This window comes from Pogoniulus pusillus, chromosome 33 (genome assembly GCF_015220805.1).
Source record: "Pogoniulus pusillus isolate bPogPus1 chromosome 33, bPogPus1.pri, whole genome shotgun sequence".
Taxonomy (NCBI): domain Eukaryota; kingdom Metazoa; phylum Chordata; class Aves; order Piciformes; family Lybiidae; genus Pogoniulus; species Pogoniulus pusillus.
The window spans coordinates 996,624-1,013,403 of NC_087296.1; the positions used below are offsets into that span (position 1 = coordinate 996,624).

General features: G+C 56.1%; 1 protein-coding gene and 1 long non-coding RNA gene across 3 annotated transcripts in view; both read left to right on the forward strand.

Moving 5' to 3' along the window:
* Positions 1-5,449: 5,449 nt before the first annotated feature.
* On the forward strand, positions 5,450-13,253 carry PRDM13 (PR/SET domain 13). Its single transcript, XM_064170260.1, has 4 exons — positions 5,450-5,590; positions 7,497-7,628; positions 7,729-7,849; positions 10,628-13,253. The coding sequence occupies exons 1-4, from the start codon at positions 5,450-5,452 to the stop codon at positions 12,094-12,096; spliced, it is 1,863 nt and encodes a 620-aa protein (XP_064026330.1). The 3' UTR covers positions 12,097-13,253.
* Positions 13,254-14,052: 799 nt separating this feature from the next.
* LOC135189665 (uncharacterized) overlaps positions 14,053-16,780 on the forward strand; it is a 43,271-nt gene continuing 40,543 nt past the window's right edge. The window contains exon 1 of one of the 2 annotated variants that reach the window (XR_010308209.1): positions 14,053-14,189. This is a non-coding gene — a long non-coding RNA (uncharacterized LOC135189665). The remainder of the gene's footprint in view (positions 14,190-16,780) is intronic. The other variant, XR_010308210.1, reaches the window with a different exon arrangement.

The window sequence follows — 16,780 nt, forward strand, 5'->3', positions numbered from 1 at the left end:
AAACACCTTCAGGGATGGGGTTTCAGCCACCTCCCTGGGCAGCTTGTGCCAGGTTTTGAGAACCCTTTCAGAGATATAAACCTCCCCTGGTGCAACTTGTGGCCGTTTCCTCTCCCTTTATCACTTGTTACTAGGGAGAAGAGACCAACCCCCACCTGGCTCCAGCCTCCTTTCAGGGAGTTGTAGACAGCGATGGTGTCTCCCCTCAGCCTCCTTTTCTCCAGACTACAAAACCTCAGTTCCCTTACCCAGCTGTTTGAATTTCACCGCAGCAGCCTTCGTGACTGTGCCTGCAGACGAGCTTTGGTTAAGCACCAGACCTGCTTCGCCTCAGTGTCCCAGGTGTTCCAAGAAGCTGAGGTCTCTTAGCAGTGCTCCAGTGACAGAGCAGTTTCCACCAGACAGACATACTCCTGAAATCTTTAGAAATCCCCCTTTTTCCAGGGGGAGTGTCCGGGCGGGTGGAAGTCTGAGGACAATGAAACCTGAGAATTTCTGTCACTCTCTGCATATGGCCCGAAGTGCTTTAATCCCAATTAGGGGCGGCTGACACACGGTCCTATTCATCCCAATCAGCTCTTGAATACATTTGCCTAGAAATGAACTTCACAAATAGACTCTCCCCTAAATGTGCCCAACAGCAAGGAAAATCGAATTGAGGCAGGGGCTCATTCTGAGGCGATCGAGGGAGAAAAGGTATGAATTTATAAGGTACACCGAAACATTGCAATTCAGCAACAAGTTGACTGACTTTTATTTGCACCATGTCAACCGAAAGAACCAAGAGATACGGTGGGGGGGGGACGACGGGAGGGGGAGAATCCGGTTAAAAGGCAACTTTAGACAGACTTTGAATACTTTATGCGGCAAGTTTCGCCTCCAATTGAAACTGGGCTAAAAGAAGGGAGGAAAAAAGAAATCTCAGCTCTTACACTGGAATGTTTAACGAGCACAAACCGCGTTTGAGTCCGACCTGGGCTGACGCCCGCCGCTCACAATACGAATACCAACCCCAGCTCCTGTCATCTGCCCGCGTTCCCAGAGAACCTCAATTACTATTCAAAAGCTGCTTTAATATCCCACCCGCATCTCGTCTGCACCGCACAGCTGGTTGGGGGCCGCCAGCCCGGGATGCAGCCGCCTGGTCCTGCCATTCGGCACCGGGTATACAGGGCACCGGGCACTGGCAGTGCCACGGAGGGGAGACGGCGGCTGAGGCACGGGGGAGGAAAGGAAAGGAGAGGGAGGAGAGGTAGTGAAAGAAAAACAAGGGTGGGAGGTGGAGAGGGGTGGGGGTGGGCAGTGAGAGAAAGTGGCCGAAAGAGAGAAAGTGGGAGAAATGGAGGGAGAAATAACAAATAATGGGAAGGGAAGGGAAGGGAAGGGAAGGGAAGGGAAGGGAAGGGAAGGGAAGGGAAGGGAAGGGAAGGGAAGGGAAGGGAAGGGAAGGGAAGGGAAGGGAAGGGAAGGGAAGGGAAGGGAAGGGAAGGGAAGGGAAGGGAAGGGAAGGGAAGGGAAGGGAAGGGAAGGGAAGGGAAGGGAAGGGAAGGGAAGGGAAGGGAAGGGAAGGGAAGGGAAGGGGAGAGGAGAGAAGGGGAGAGAAGGCAAAAGAGGAGAGAAGAAGAGAGGAGAGGAGAGGAGAGGAGAGGAGAGGAGAGGAGAGGAGAGGAGAGGAGAGGAGAGGAGAGGAGAGGAGAGGAGAGGAGAGGAGAGGAGAGGAGAGGAGAGGAGAGGAGAGGAGAGGAGAGGAGAGGAGAGGAGAGGAGAGGAGAGGAGAGGAGAGGAGAGGAGAGGAGAGGAAGAGGTAGAAATGTTCAAGCCGTGTTGATCTCTTAATTTAAAGACCATCTCCGTGTTTCGGGGGCTCAGCCAGCCTCCCTCTCTGCCTTCCATCACCGGAGTCCCGGGCAGTGCTGGGAGCCCGGGCCATCCCGTCCCGCATCCCTGGGAAAGCCTCCTCGGCGGGGCAAAGCCATTTGGGGAAAAAGGTCATGGCGGGAGCCGGCGGCTGGGCGGCCCCGCCGCAGTATGGCCTGCTGAATGAACTTGCAGCATTTTGTTGGCTTCTCGGCGGCGGTGCTGGGCGGCATAATGAGGCTGTATACAGGCATTCATGCTGGTCTGAATGTGGTGTTGAACCTTCTCTGTGCCGGAGCGGCTTGATGGTTTGAATGGAGCTCCCTGGTGGGACATTGCTCTCCGCAACTGTGCCTCTTTGGATGACTGTTGTTCCTTAACATTCATGCCTCATTATGGGGCAACCTGTTAAATCAGGGAGAACAGTGTGCCAAAGTGTTAGTCAGGGGCACCGGCAGTTCAGCGCTGGGCATAAATAAGGGCCGCCGAGGAAAATAACTTTCATCGCATCTCTGGCAAAAGTGATCTGGCTTTAATGGTGCCTCTGGTAGCCCGGTTTAAGTATATAAAGAGCGATAGTGGAATGTTTTGATTGAGGCTAAACATTGTCTCTGAATAAAGCTGAAACCATGTAATTAATGTGTCTTTTTAATAAGGGACAATACGGTCGTTCAAGCTATTTAATTTCATTTAATTTTCCATCCCATTTGCTCCAAAGGCTGCTTTTACTTTTAACACCCGGCCTTTCATGCTGCATCTTGCTCCAGTGGGCACATTAGATCGGTTTCACCCTTCCTTTTTAGGGAAGGAAAAATAAAAGAAAATGTGGTTCCTTTCCTCTTTTGTGGACAATTTATTTCACTTGGGGAACTTCAACTTTGAGCCACAGGACAGAATAAAAATTGGAGAACTGGTGTGAATGCTTCCAGAGCAAGGGCTTTTCTTTTCTGAGTGGATGGGAACCAGCCACAATCGGCTATATTAATAAATAACTTTCCTCACAGTCGGCCTTTACATGCTCCTATTGATAAAATTGTTCGCGTGTCGTTCACGCTTTTTGACTCATTAAGGCCTGGGAGGGAGCAGCTCCCGAGGCGGAGCAGTTGGGTACCTTGGTCGCCTTAAAAGCCCTTCTCTCCAGCTCTGATACTCATCCTCAAGTGGCCAGGCCAGAGGTTACAGGGACATGTTCATGGCTTAAATTTATCGCACTCAACTTCTTGTTTATCTGTTTGAGGGTTTTTTCCCCCATTCAGACCGCTCATCAAAGGGGTCATCTTCAGTTCCCCACATCCTTTCCCCCTCCCCTTCCCTTTCTCGTCCTTGAAGTGAAAAAAGAATCCCACCCCCCACCCCCCCCGCTGCCGGGACGGTCCCTGTCACTGCGTCCCGGGGAGAGGCGATCGATGGTCACTGATGCTGGAGGGGAGGCAGAGAGGTATCGGCACTAAGAACATATCCACAGCCCACGGGAACTCAGCACCGGCCAGCAGCAGCTGGCCACTCCCGCTCCCCGTCGGGGCTGCTTCAAGGTGCGGGGCGGGCAGAGGTAGCCAGCGCTGGCCGTGGATCTAGCAGGGGCACCAACAGCTCAGAGCTTCGGACACCGGTGCGCTGCGGAGGGCAACCGGCTGGCAGCGGCGGGAGAGGGGCCAACAGTGACCGGCGTGGGCAGATGCCGTGGCAGCAGCGGGAGCTACTCTCCCGGCGCGGTGCCAGGCAGGGAGAGAGGACAGCATCTTTGTGACCTCCAACTCTTGAGACGCGCCGGTTCCCAGTGATTTGTGCCGCCTGTGCTCCTCCATCTCCGCGGCTCTTGCTCACACAGTGTCACTCGTAACGGCGGCTAAAGGGTCCATAGTAAAACCGGCACCGATGGTCACCCCGAAAGCGATGAGCCAAGGTTTATCTTGCCTTAGAAGAGCCCCCTCGGTTAGCTGGCACCTAACTGGCAGACGCACCTCTAACCCTAGCTTTTTTGGGGGTCCTGCTGAAGTGTATTAGTACTGACGTCAAGGAAAACAAAGAAACAAACAAAACCAAACCACCAACACCACCCCAATAATGCTACTACTAATAACATCAACCCACCGACCACTCCATATCTGCAATTGCTTCTGAAAACGACGGCTGAAACCCGCACATCCGACTTCCTGGGAGAAAGGTTCAGGAAGATCTTCCTTTTGGAGAGTTTGTGGAGAGAGACCTGCTAGCGGGAATTCGGACTGGAGAAGTCAAAGTGGAAATCTGAATTTGTTGCTGCACCCTGACAGGCACAGCTGGACTGAGAAGGGGGAAAAAAAAGTCGCACACCTTTTCTTTTTCAGGTCCTGGGGAATAAAAAAGATTCCTAGGACATGTACTCAGCCTGAATTAGAAGCTGACTTAAGCCTCGAGCCTCGCTGTATCTTAATTAAAATAGTAATGCGAAGAGGAGGGACATGGATGCTCTCTGCTCGAACCTCTTCACTTCGGTTTTAATTACAATCGCTTTTTGATGGTTCCACCTCCGAAAGCAGCCTGGGTGCAGGCGAATTTGCATGTGGGAGAGGAACCTGTAGATGAATTAAAGCAGGAATCCGGCCGTCGGCTGTTCGCTGGCCGTGGCTGTGTGTCTCTATTTCCTCCTGTCTCCCTTCCTTAATCGCGGAAACTACAGAAACAGCTTCCCCAGCGCTCGCAGAGGCAGAGGTTTGTGTTTTACAGGGGCTCATATTTTGTGCTCTTCGCCCTCCTTAAGGATCAAAGCTGCTCTTCTGAACAGATTACTGGCCTGAAACCAATCCACTGAAATGGTAATATGGTCGTTCTGAAAAAAAAAAAAGAAAAAAAAAAAGAAAGAAAGAAAGAAAGAAAGAAAAAAAAAAAAAAAAAAAAGAAGTGTAGGTATTTTCTGGTGTTTTCCCATCAAGTACCTGCCCAATTTCTGTATGGCACACGCCGGGAATCAATAGAAGTTAACAAGTCCTCAAAACATTCCCCATCTCTTTGTTTAATCTCCTTTACAATAAAGCCAAGGGAAGAGAATTAAAAATCTTTGAAGTATATTAAGCCTCAAAAGGCTCAGCCAAGTAGACTTAAAATAGTCACTTATTTTCCAAAACTGGTTTGTCGAGGAACAATAAAAGGAAGTAAAATTTATGGAGAAATTATACAGTGGATTTGTCACTTAAAATATCGTAACTGTCTCGGGGACAATACCCCATGCTGAGGATTAATGGTCCCTCCAGACCTTTGATTCACCAGCGCCTTTTCTTTGCCCTTGACAAATTGGATTTTTAGGAATGGGAAGGTCGCCTGGCCCATTGTCTGCCAGCCATTCACTCCGCCTGATTATGCAGGAGGGTTAGGGAAAGGCTCCATGTGACCCTCTTGGATGGGACTCCGCAGCTGCTCCAGGAGCCAAACTCTCTCACCAAACTCCGCGCCCCAGAGCATCCCCCTGCCAAGGGGTACCCCTCCTGCTGCCGTTCAAAAGCCGCCTTCCGCGCAGCTCCGCGTCACTCTGCGGGCGGAGATACGCCTGTGCTCATCCTCCCGTCGCTGTCACTCCGGCCCCCTCCAGTCCTTGGGGTTCCCGAGGCTCGCAGCGATGCAAACCAGCCGGGCTCCGGCCACCAGCGTCAGCGCCGAGAGCTGCATCCCGGCCGGGCTGCGCCTGGGTCCTGTGCCGGGCATCTTCAAACTGGGCAAGTACCTGTCGGACCGCAGGGAGCCGGGACCAAAAAAAAAGGTATTTTCCTACTGCCTCTCCTGCATCGCTGGACCTTCATTTTTGACGATTTTTTTTCTTTTCTGGTCCATTCTGGGGAAGGCAGCTTGGGAGAAGAGGCTGCTCTTCCTCCCGCTCTCTTCGATCCTCCCTGCTATGGAGAGGGAAGCGTTTCCAGAGCGTCCCGAGATGTGTCCCCGCGGCATTGCCAGGAAACCTTCTCGCCTGTGCCCTCTCCCCTTCCTCCCGAGCGCTCGGGCCCCGATAGCCTAATCTGGCCTCCGCCGCGAGGCCAGCGGACCCCAGGGCTCTCTCGGAGGAGCGGACTCGTCCTCGCCTTGGACACGCTGAAAGCACCGCCTCAGCCCCGCTGCCCGGGGCCGGAGGGCATCGGTCCGGCCCCGCTCACTTGAGCATTGCCCCTTGCCCGGCAAGGCCGGGACGTGCCACGGCTGGCTCCTCGCCCCGGGCTTCCCGACGAGACAAGGGCATGCAGTTCTCCCGGCCCCGGGTTTTGTTCGGGGAACGAGCAGCGAGCGGGGAGAAGCAAATGGATCAATTTATTTCTGCATTTGGCTAGGGTTTTTTGCCCCCCTCCACCCTCCTCTATCCCATCCCTCTAGCCAACCTCCAATCCTTTGGCTGGGACAGAAGAGGAACGTGGTGCGAGAGGGCCGGGGGTCCCCGGGAGCGGCGGCGGGGTGCAGGTCGCAGGTGTTGGGGCAGCGCAGAGCCGCTCAACTGTTCTCTCAGAGCCCCGTGCCAGCTCTGATCTCGGGAGCCGCAACCAGCCCGCACAGCGGGAGCGGGACGGAGGGACGGCCACCGGGTCGGGTCAGTCGGTGTGAGCTGGGAAGGAGCGAGGAGGAGGAGGCGGTGAAGGGTGCTCGCCCTGTCCATCAGGAATTTTAGGGGCAGCGGCGAGAGCCCTTCTTCCACCCCCCCGGGCAGCCGCGGCTCACGCGTTCCGCTCGGATTTTTAATGCCCCTTAATTGTTTTTAAACGCTCTGCCAGCCCACTCAAATTTATTTCTCATCTGGCTCCCTTGGATTCTCGCTTTAGACTGCTTTGTTCCGATGACTTTTATTGCACGGTCATTCAGGGAATGGGCACTTCATTTTCTCTTTGTATGGGCGAGCAGGTTATGAAGTTTGGGGCTACAGAGACTGTCCTCTCTCTTTTCCCCCTCTCCCCGTCTCTCGTGTGTGTCGCGGTTGTTTGCACGGATTCAGAGGCTGCAGAAGCTCTTCCCAAACCAAAATAAATAGCATCTTACCTGGGGCGTTTGGTAGAGCGTTAAGATCTACACATATGTAGCAGCTGAGAGTCATAGAATGGCAGAAATACAGAACCGTAGGATTATTTGGGTTAGAGAAGCTCTCTAAGATCATCGAGTCCAACCTTCAGCCCAACACCACCACGGCCGCTGAACCATGTCCCAGGGTGCTGTAGCCAAATGCTTCTTTACCACCTCCAGGGATGGTGACTCCACCACCTTCCTGGGCAGCCTGTTCCAGCCCCTTGCAGCAAAGGATTTTCTTTCCCTACTATCCTTAATACTTGACTGAACAGGGGGCGTTTGGGCCAGTGCTCCCCAAGAGAAAATCTTTTTCCCCCGCGATGCAGCATGTCCCCGATGGGCCCAGGCTCTTTCATCCCACTCCCCGCGCAGAGCTGCCACCCCCCTGGGCCAGCCGCAGCTCTCGAAAGGCACCTGCGACCCGAGAAAGATCCTACCCAAAGGTGGGTGAGGATGGAAGAGCCAAGCAGGCAGCAAAACGAGATGCCCTTGCTGCTACCGTGCCGCCGGAGCTGCCCTGTGCGGCCAGGCTCGGCAGAGCGGGCGGGCGGCGGGACAGGTGGGCTTTTTGCTTGCTTTCTATTCCGTCTCGCGTGGAAGTGACAGAGGTGCCACCTGTCTTCCAGGTGCGGATGGTGAGAGGGGAGTTAGTGGATGAAGCCGGGAGCTCAGCTCTGGAATGGATAGGGTTAATCCGGGCTGCCCGGAACGCCCAGGAGCAGACACTGGAGGCTGTTGCGGATCTGCCAGGAGGACAGGTACCCCACTCGCGGCTCTGGGCCGGCCTGCTACCGCTCTCTGCCACCTGTCCCCTCCCTGTCAAGCCTCCTGAAGAAGTTTCCTTTCTCCCTTTCCCAGATTTTCTACCGGGCGCTGCGAGATGTCCAGCCGGGAGAGGAGCTCACCGTCTGGTACTCCAACCCTCTGGCGCAGTGGTTTGACATCCCCGTCACGGCCACCCCGACGCACGACGAGAAAGGTACCGATGCGGGCATTCATTTCAGAGCAGCTAAATTGAACCAGGGCCCCTTTTAGAAGCTGACACCTTTAGGCAGAGCGCAGACCGCGGCAGGCAAACCTGGGCCCTTCAAATACGAGTCCTCAGAAAAACAGATTTAATGCCAGCACAGCCGCGGTGACTTTTAACCTGCCCCCTTCCAACCAAGGCTCCATCTGCCTATCTGTAAAGGGTGATCTATTAACTCGGCAGCGTGTGGAAAGCCCCCGTGCCTGCAGTCTTTCCGCCATCGGCACGACTTAGTGATCTTTTGGCAGGCAAATGGGATTTCTGGGAGACAGGGGTAGCGGCGTCAGGCGCCTTCCTCGGTCAGAACTTCAGAGCATCCTTCCGGGTGATGTTGCGGGCAGATTCCCACAGCCAAGTCACAACGGGCGCTAGACAGTCCCTGTGAACTAGATTGAGTTAGGAAAAAAAGTAAGGCTTCAAATGACACTCAAATAAGATATGCGAGGACGTCGGGAAGGTGAAGACGCCCGGCTGGGACCGCTCGTTTCGATCTGCAAGCTGATCCTTAGCTGAAATGACACCGAAAATTATGAGGTGGCATCACATGAAAGGGGGTGGGGAGGTGGCGGTGTGGGTGAGGCGCAGAAAGAAGACGAAAGCCCTCAGCGTTCACCCCATGGGGCTGCCCCGGCCGTGGGCGCATCCTTCGCTAATCTCTAGCGAGGCTGCCCGGTACGACCTTGCGGGTACCGGCTCGTCTCGGGCTAAGCCAGCGGGGGAACCGCACCTGCTCCTGCCCCACCGGGAAGATGCTCCAGCTTGGCGGTGCGCATCAGAAGGAAGCAAGGGAACAATTCGGCTAGGGGCTGAGCCCTGCCCACTCCTCAGGTTTGGCCTCTACCCCGGATGACCAGGATGCGGCTGAAACCCCTTATGCTGGCCGCTCACGTCCCACTCGAGTCCTGCGAAGCGCAAGAGACCAAATCCCTCCTTGTTCTGCGCCCAGAAACAAAACTCGTGATCACGCCCCGGTGCCCCCTCGCAGGGGCAGTGTGGAGGGTCGCCTCCTCGCAAACGCCGGGCTCTGGAGAAGTTCCAGCTGCAGGAAGGAGGACGCGATGCTGGGTTGTGTGCCCTGAAGTTTCGGCTGCAGGAAGCAGGACATCAGGCTGGGTTATGTGCCCACTCCCCAGCAGGGATGGTACCAGCGTAAGAAAGCTCAAACCTGAGAGAGGCGCCCAGCGTGCAGCACCTTCCTCGTCCGGACGAAGCAAGGCTTAGCTGCAGATGGACCTGAGCTTCGGCCGTACACTTGCCAGACTAATGAATACGAGCCCCGAACAAGCGCTTCAGAATGCTGCAGCGTTCTTCCTTTGTGAATAGTGTGATGCAAAAAAAAACAATCAAAAAACCAACCCAACATCAGACTACAAAAACAAAGGAAAAAAAAAACCAAAAAACCCAAAAACCGACCCCCCCCCCAAAAAAAATCAAACTATAAAAAGCAGAAGAAATCCACCCCCCTCCCAATTTTTTTAAAAAACAAAACAAAACTTTGGATTTTTTTTTTAGTTTGTATTTATTTTGTTTTGTTTGGTTTCGTTTCTGATTGCTTTGCCTGCTTTCCCCCCCTTTTCCTCCTTCTTTATCTTTTCTCTTTGTTTTTTAGTCATTTCCCTCTTTTTAATTTTTTTCTCTCCTGGTCACTGGGCTGGAGCTGACCCACCCGGGCCGGGCCAGACACTCTCCCACCTTCCTCCCTCTTTCTTTGGCGGGGCGGCTCCGCGGCTGCATAGGATGGCAAGAACACAGGCGATGAGACTCACTCTGCATTCTTCCACGCGAGTTCGAGACCGAATTTTCCACAGAGAGCAAAGCCTTCAACTGCCACAGGCTGCTCTCCTCCCCAGACGGAGTCTTAAAAGCCCTCCCAGGAGGCCTGGAGCAGCCTCTTGTCCCTGGGGGACACTCAGCTTCGCCTCTGACATTTTAGGGCATGAACTCAGGGGTGAGGATAGACTGGGGGCGGGCAGGGCCGGGTGAGCTCAGAGGGCTTCTGACACTTCTTGTCGCGGTGTGGAATTGGACGGGAAAACGAGCGAGAGACAGGTGCATGGAGACCAGGGAAGAAAAAGGGAAAGAGATGGAAAGAAGGAATTCGGAAATAGTTCGACAGGAAGGAAAGGAAAAGCAAGGGAAAGGGACAGAAAAGAAGAGAAAAGGGGAGGAAAATATCCCCAGGCAGCCAGGCTGCCCGCAGAAGCAGAGGTTCTCCGTCGGAGCTGGGGAAATGCTTCTAGGCATGAGGACACTGCCGGCAAGCAGGGCCAGGAGGGCAAAGCGAAGTCGGTGGCTCCGCAGCGCCGGCAGCCAGCGCAGCCGCGGCCGCTGAGCTCTGTTCCGCTTGAGGGAAGCCGAAATGTTTCGGGGCCGGAGCACAAAGGGCATTGTCCTCTGAAAGGGAACGATTACATATGGCCCATACATATCGGATATTGTCTGGCCGCCTAATGAGGGGCTGACGATCATTAGATTGGCCTTTGTTCGCTGCAGCCGACTCCCTGACATACGCTACCTCCTCTGCAAACGCCAACAGATGGGCCCCCCGACAGACGACCCGCGGCAGCAGCTGCTCCCACCCCGATACCCCGTCCGCGGCAGCGTAGCCCGGACCGTGCACCGGGACACGGCGCGGCGGGGGCGGGCCGGGGCGGCGGGGACACGAGGTGCGAGGGGTGCCTGGGAAGGTTCTGGGCCGCCGCTGACGGGCCCCTCCGCTTTTCTCCGCAGGGGAGGAGCGGTACATCTGCTGGTACTGCTGGAGGACCTTCAAGTACCCCAACAGCCTCAAGGCCCACGTCCACTTCCACTGCGCACTGAGCCACGGCCGCCCCTTCCTTCACCACGACCACGGCCGCCCCACCGCCGCCGCCTTCGGCCTCCCCCCCAAAGAGCCGCCGGCCTCCGCGCTGCGTGGCCATCCGCCGCCGGGCTGCGGCCCGAGGGAGGCCGTCAAGCGGGAGGCCGCCGCCGGTGTCTCCCCGCCGCTCGCCAAGCCGGGACTGTCCAAGCGGGTGTCGGGAAAGGAGGAGCAGGAGCGCGCCCTGGACATGAGCGTGGGGGCCGCCCGCGGACCGGAGCCGCTGCTGGGGCCGGCGGGGGGCAACGGGCTGGCGCTGTGCCCCGGGGCCCGCTCGGCCTTCCGCCCCGCCGGGCCGCTGCGGGAGGAGGCGCGGGGCTCCGCTGCCCTCGGCTTCTCCAAGCTGCTGGGGGGGCTGAAGGCGGGACGCGCCGCCGCCGAGGCGCCGCCCAAGTGCGGGGCGCTGCCGGGCGAGGCCGCTCCCCCGGCGGCCGCGGGGCTGGCGTGCGGCGGCGGGCTCCGCGCCTTCCCGCTGCTCTCGCCGCTGGAGGAGGCCTCGGCCTTTCGGCAGGTGGAGCGGGGACTGCCCGCCGCCGCGCTGCCCCCCGCACGCTACCCGCCGCTGCCCGGCGGTGCGCTGGAGCGCTTCGCCCTGCCACCCTTCGAGGGGCTGAAGGCCTACGCGGGGGAGTGCGGGCTGCCGGTGATGCCGCTCACCGTCTACAACGGGGAGCTGCTCTACGGTGCTGCTCCCTACTACCCGCTGAAGCTGCATCTCGGCGGCCTCCTCAAGTACCCCGAGTCCGTGTCGTACTTTGGCGGGCCGGCGGCCGGGCTGCACGCCGCCGAGCTGGGCTCGCTGGCCAGCATCGACCGGGAGATCGCCATGCACACCCAGCAGCTCTCCGAGCTGGCGGCGGAGAAGGGTCGCGGCCGGCTGGAAGCATTGCCCGCCGGGGCGGCGCCGGGGGCCGGCGGCAAACCCAAAACTGGGCACCTATGCCTGTACTGCGGGAAGCTGTACTCCCGCAAGTACGGGCTGAAGATCCACATGCGGACTCACACCGGCTACAAGCCGCTCAAGTGCAAGGTCTGCCTGCGGCCCTTCGGGGACCCCAGCAACCTCAACAAGCACATCCGGCTGCACGCCGAGGGCAACACTCCCTACCGCTGCGAGTACTGCGGCAAGGTGCTGGTGCGGCGGCGCGACCTGGAGCGCCACGTTAAGTCCCGTCACCCCGGGCAGAGCCTCGGCAAGGCGGCCGAGGACAAGAGTGACTCTGGCTACGCGCAGCCCGGCGAGCAGGAGCAAAAGACTGACAACGAGAGCGACGTGGATGTCTGCTTCACCGACGACCAGAGCGACCCGGAGAGCGGCAGCAGGAACCACGAGCAGTGATGGAGGAGGCGGCCCGGGGTGGGACGGGGGCGGGGGGCTGGCTGCAGACCTCCCTCACACCTAACTCTGAGCTCCTGGCCTCCTAGGGTGGTGCCGGGAGGCCGTGCCGCGGGAGTGTGCGGGCTGGCAGATCCCGCCGGTGGCGGGGCGGTCGGGAGGTCCCGACTCTCCCGCCGCCGTTTCGCCCGCAGTGCCGGGAGAAGGTCGGGAGAAGGGAGAAACCCTGGCGGGGCCGGGATCCCCCCCGGAAAGGCACCGAGCCCATGCTTCAGTGGCCGTATACTTTTATGGTACCTTTGTGTGGAGGAAATTGTGCCTTTTGGAAACGATTTTTTTCTATGTGCTCTCCCGCCGCTGTTTCCAGCTGCCCGAACCGGGCAGTCCCGGGGCTGCAAGCGCCTCTGGCATCTCTACACTTTATCCGACATCTCAGACGTGCTTTCGCGGGGCCTAATAAAGCAATACCAACAGCTTTCTTTTATTATTACGATTCTTTTCTAAAGAAAAAGAGGCAAGAGAAAGCCACACTCAGAGCACTGAAGAGGTTTGCATATAACAGGTGCACCGTTTGATCAAGTTGCAATTATTTATATCAGATACTGTTCGAGTGAGAGATGTAAAATACCTACCGAAAAGCATGAGTCTCAAAGCACGCACTCTAGCATTTTAAAGGAAACACACTCTGTTTGGTAGAATACAACTGTGGTGTCTGTCTGTTTTCTAATGGCTGATGTACAGTGGGTACAGTATTTTGGTCCTGGTTCCAGTTTGTCATGCGATTTTTTTTCAAAAAAAAAAAAAAAAAAAAAAGAAAGACAAAAAAAGGGAAAAAATAAAGTTAATGACAGACTGGTGCTTGTCGAGTCCTTCTCTGAAGTGCTGCCAGCAGGATCTAGCTGAAGTGCTGCCAGCAGGATCTAGCTGAAGTGCTGCCAGCAGGATCTAGCTCACCCTTCTCCACAACGCTTCTGGGGATCAGTTCAGCCCAGATCCTGCTGCATTCACTGCCGTTGGGTCGAGCTTTAAAGAATTTCCCCCTGAATATTTCGTCTGAATGTTTTCCTTCTCTCAGCAAAAAAAGGGCCCAAACCCCAACCAATCAAGTCCGCAAAACCCCAATCGAACAAAGCGCAAACGAAAAACACCCTAATAGCACCCTCCCCCCCCCTCCCCAAACAAAATCCATCAAAAGAAAAACAAACAGCAAAACCCAAAGGAAATCTAATCCACTCTTCCCTATGCTATGACTTTTGGAAAACGACTTTTCCTATTTTTTTTTTGCACGGAGGTGTGAAAAGGCTGAATATTATTTGCCTGCTTTAGCTGTCGGTGCTCTGTCAGACCTGCCCCTCCTGGAAACAATCTTTAGAATGGTCGTTATTATTGTTACTGTTTTAACCAGAAAGGGGAAAAAAAAAATCTCCTTGTGCTGTTGGTATGAAAAACCTGCAGCGCCTTCAAGTTTAAAAATAGCGTCAGCAAAATATGTTTGCTCTGGAAAATCCTCCCAGCCACCTCACAACAGGCTGCAGCTCTGCCGCTCCGGTGCCAGCTGGTGCCTTCGGTGGGAGCTTGCACTCGGGGCGCGGGCAGAGGAGGGCAGAGGGAGTCCCACTTTTTCACCATCACTTCTGAAGTAAATGGTGAATCTCTTTGCTCGATATGGGCTGAGGGTTTCCAGGATCGAGCCCCGTTCCGGTGCAGGGTGTAGGTGCCACACGGGGTAAAACACAAATTACTGCCAGCATCTGAACGAATTTCATCTATAGAACCGAGCCGCCGTTTAAAACTAAACACGCTTGACAGCAGCAAGAAGCGGCAGCCCGATGCACGGCTCGCAGTTCCTTTAGAGGTCTGAGTTAGCTTCACCAGCTGCAGGCTGTTAGAACTCACAGCTGATTTAGATTTACCAGCTGCAGGTCCTCAATCACCTGGGCTCGAGCGCTAAGCACGTGCTTAGTCGATGCGTTTTTATCTCGGGACACAAGCGAGGCTTCTCTCGTGAAAGGAGCACGGAAAAGCCTTTTCCTGCGGGATCGTGTTCGGCTGCTGGTGGAATCGGAGACCCTGTTGTCAGCAGTGGGATTTAGCCGGTTAGTTCTTTATTGCAGTATTTATCTGTTGCCTTCGTCAGGGAGGGCTGGTGGGAGATATGCCAGGTATCACTTGGGGTCGTGGAAAGGGTGGGATGACGGAAGGGTGGAATAAGGGAATTGTGGCCCGGGAATTATTCACAGGTCAGTGAGCTTTGTGTTTTACTAGAGGTGTCCTGACGTTCGGGCTGCCTCCCCAAGCCCAGGTGTCTCTAGCAGTCTGTTCCTGTGGGTTAACGCTCTGTGTGCCTCAACTGGTGTGGGCTCGGGGCTGAGAAAGACAACACAAACCGAATTAGGCCTAACCGTCCGCAAAGAACCGGACAGCCAGGACGAAACAGGCTTTGCTCTTCCCCGCGCTCCGGCGCTGGGTCGCGGCCGCGGGACGAGCTGCGGCAGCCCGCGGGGAATGCGCTGCTGGACCCGGGGGAGCCGGGCAGGGGTGAGCACGGCGCGGAGTCTGCGCAGGGTAGAGCGCAGCTTCCCGCTTGTCTGTGTGTGGTGCTAGCCCACTCGTGAGGGGAGCTGGGCGGCGATTGGTGTTCTGCAGTTTTTTGTGTCTTAAAGTCTCTTTCCCCTTTCTTTTCCTTCTCTGCTCTTCCCGCGTCTCGGTTTGGGGCATTTGGTGTGTTGTGTTTGCTCACTCTCGGGCCGGAGCTGGGGCGACAGCGCTCTCCCGACGCCCGGCTGGCACAGGCAGCGCCTGGGGCTGCGGGAAAGGCAAGGCCGGGCCAGGGCCGCAGCCCCGGGGCTCCCCTGCGCTCCCGGGCTCCGCCGGCGGCACGGCCGCTGATTGGCTGGGGGTTCCCGCGGCCCGCGCTCCTATTGGCCAGGCCGTGCCTCGCGGCGCCCCCCGAGGCGCGGCGGGGGCCGGAGCGGCGCGGGAGGGGTCGCGGAGCCTCCTCCCGGCCGGGGCTCGCTGGGCTGCAGCTCGCAGCCTCGGTAAGCCTGGGGCCGGCCACGGCGCTCCCTGCTCCGCGCGGCGTCTCCTCGGGCACGTTTGGGTCTGAGCTAGGGTGAAACCTGCAGGTGCCAGGTCACAGGCTGAGCTGATTGCACACCGCACCTGGGCACAACATGCTCCGGGGTTTGCCGCCTTAGCGCCTCCGCGGCTGACCGCCGCTTGTGCTCCCAGTATCTCAAGCTTAGCCACGGCTCCTGGCTGTCCTTTGCAACTAGGATAAAAAAAGGCCAAGTGATGTTAGTTTCTGAGCTCGTAATTCTTGAGAGCTGCAGCACAGCGAGCGTGCTCTCTTCAGCTTATTGTGCGGGAGAAACAACTACCCACACTTGCAGGGGAAAAAGGGGAAAGAGCTTTCTAGATGAGGAAAATAGGTTGTTTTGACCCCTGCAAAGTAGAAGGCAGAGGCAGAACGAAGAGTTGTGAGGCTGAAGAAAAACTAGCTCCTTTGAATGTTACTTGTGGAGAGGTTTGCTTGCTCAAGGACCATAGAGATTTAATGACAAGAGTTCCCTGCCTTGCTTTCTGTGGGAGAACTCGGGTTTAGCTGAGTGAATTCAGGCAGAGAAGAGTGAAGAGCTGCATTTTACAAGCGAAGGACAGAGCAGAACATTTGCTTGCTGGGAGCTGAAAACAAAGAAGAATGCACACATTGGGATGACTTTTGGACATTGTTAGAAAGTAGTCTAAACATTCTGTCCGGAGAAGGGCAACAAAGCTGGGGAGGCACCTGGAGCACAGCTCTGTGAGGAGAGGCTGAGGGAGCTGGGGGTGTGCAGCCTGCAGCAGAGGAGGCTCAGGGCAGAGCTCATTGCTGTCTGCAGCTTCTTGAAGGGAGGCTGTAGCCAGGTGGGGTTGGGCTCTGCTGCCAGGCAGCCAGGGACAGAACAAGGGGACAGAGTCTGAACTTGTGCCAGGGCAGGTCTAGGCTGGATGTTAGGAGGAAGTTGTTGTCAGAGAGAGTGATTGGCATTGGAATGGGCTGCCCAGGGAGGTGGTGGAGTCACCGTGCCTGGAGGTGTTGAAGCCAAGCCTGGCTGGGGCACTTAGTGCCATGGTCTGGTTGATTGGCCAGGGCTGGGTGCTAGGTTGGCCTGGATGAGCTTGGAGGTCTCTTCCAACCTGCTTGATTCTATGATGCTGAGGACTGGTCTTTCAGTTCCTAAAAGTTCCTGCTCAGGGATTCTCTCAAAAACAACTGATTTGAGTAACTTCTAATTCTATTGGTGGTTTTTTTTTTTTTAATCTGAGAGAGGTTTGATGGTTTTTGACTTGCTCTGTGCCAGCCTTTCATAGAAATTGCATCAGGAACCCAGGGGCACCTGGTGGGAGGTGGAAAGCAATACCAAGAGGCAGACTGTGAGGATCTAGGGGATGATTTTGTTTTCCTTCTGATCTTGGCTTCTGTACAAAACTCTGCCACACATCTTACTGCTCAGTGCTGCAGCTGTTGCTGTCTGGGGTTACACATAGGGGATGAATGGCACTGGGAGCAACCAAGCTGGTGGGTAAGGCATAACAGAGCAGGCATCTAGGTCTTGAATATTTGCTTTTCCAATCAAGCTGCTGGAACTGATTTGAAATTTGCCAAGTTCTTTGACATGGGAGCGAGAGAGGTGCAGTCTGCTGG

Coding starts and splice junctions, on each gene's coding strand:
- PRDM13 (XM_064170260.1), top strand. CDS start 5,450: ATGCAAACCAGCCGGGCTCCGGCCACCAGCGTCAGCGCCGAGAGCTGC. Junction 5,591..7,496: donor AGCCGGGACCAAAAAAAAAG/GTATTTTCCTAC, acceptor CCTGTCTTCCAG/GTGCGGATGGTGAGAGGGGA. Junction 7,629..7,728: donor CGGATCTGCCAGGAGGACAG/GTACCCCACTCG, acceptor TCCCTTTCCCAG/ATTTTCTACCGGGCGCTGCG.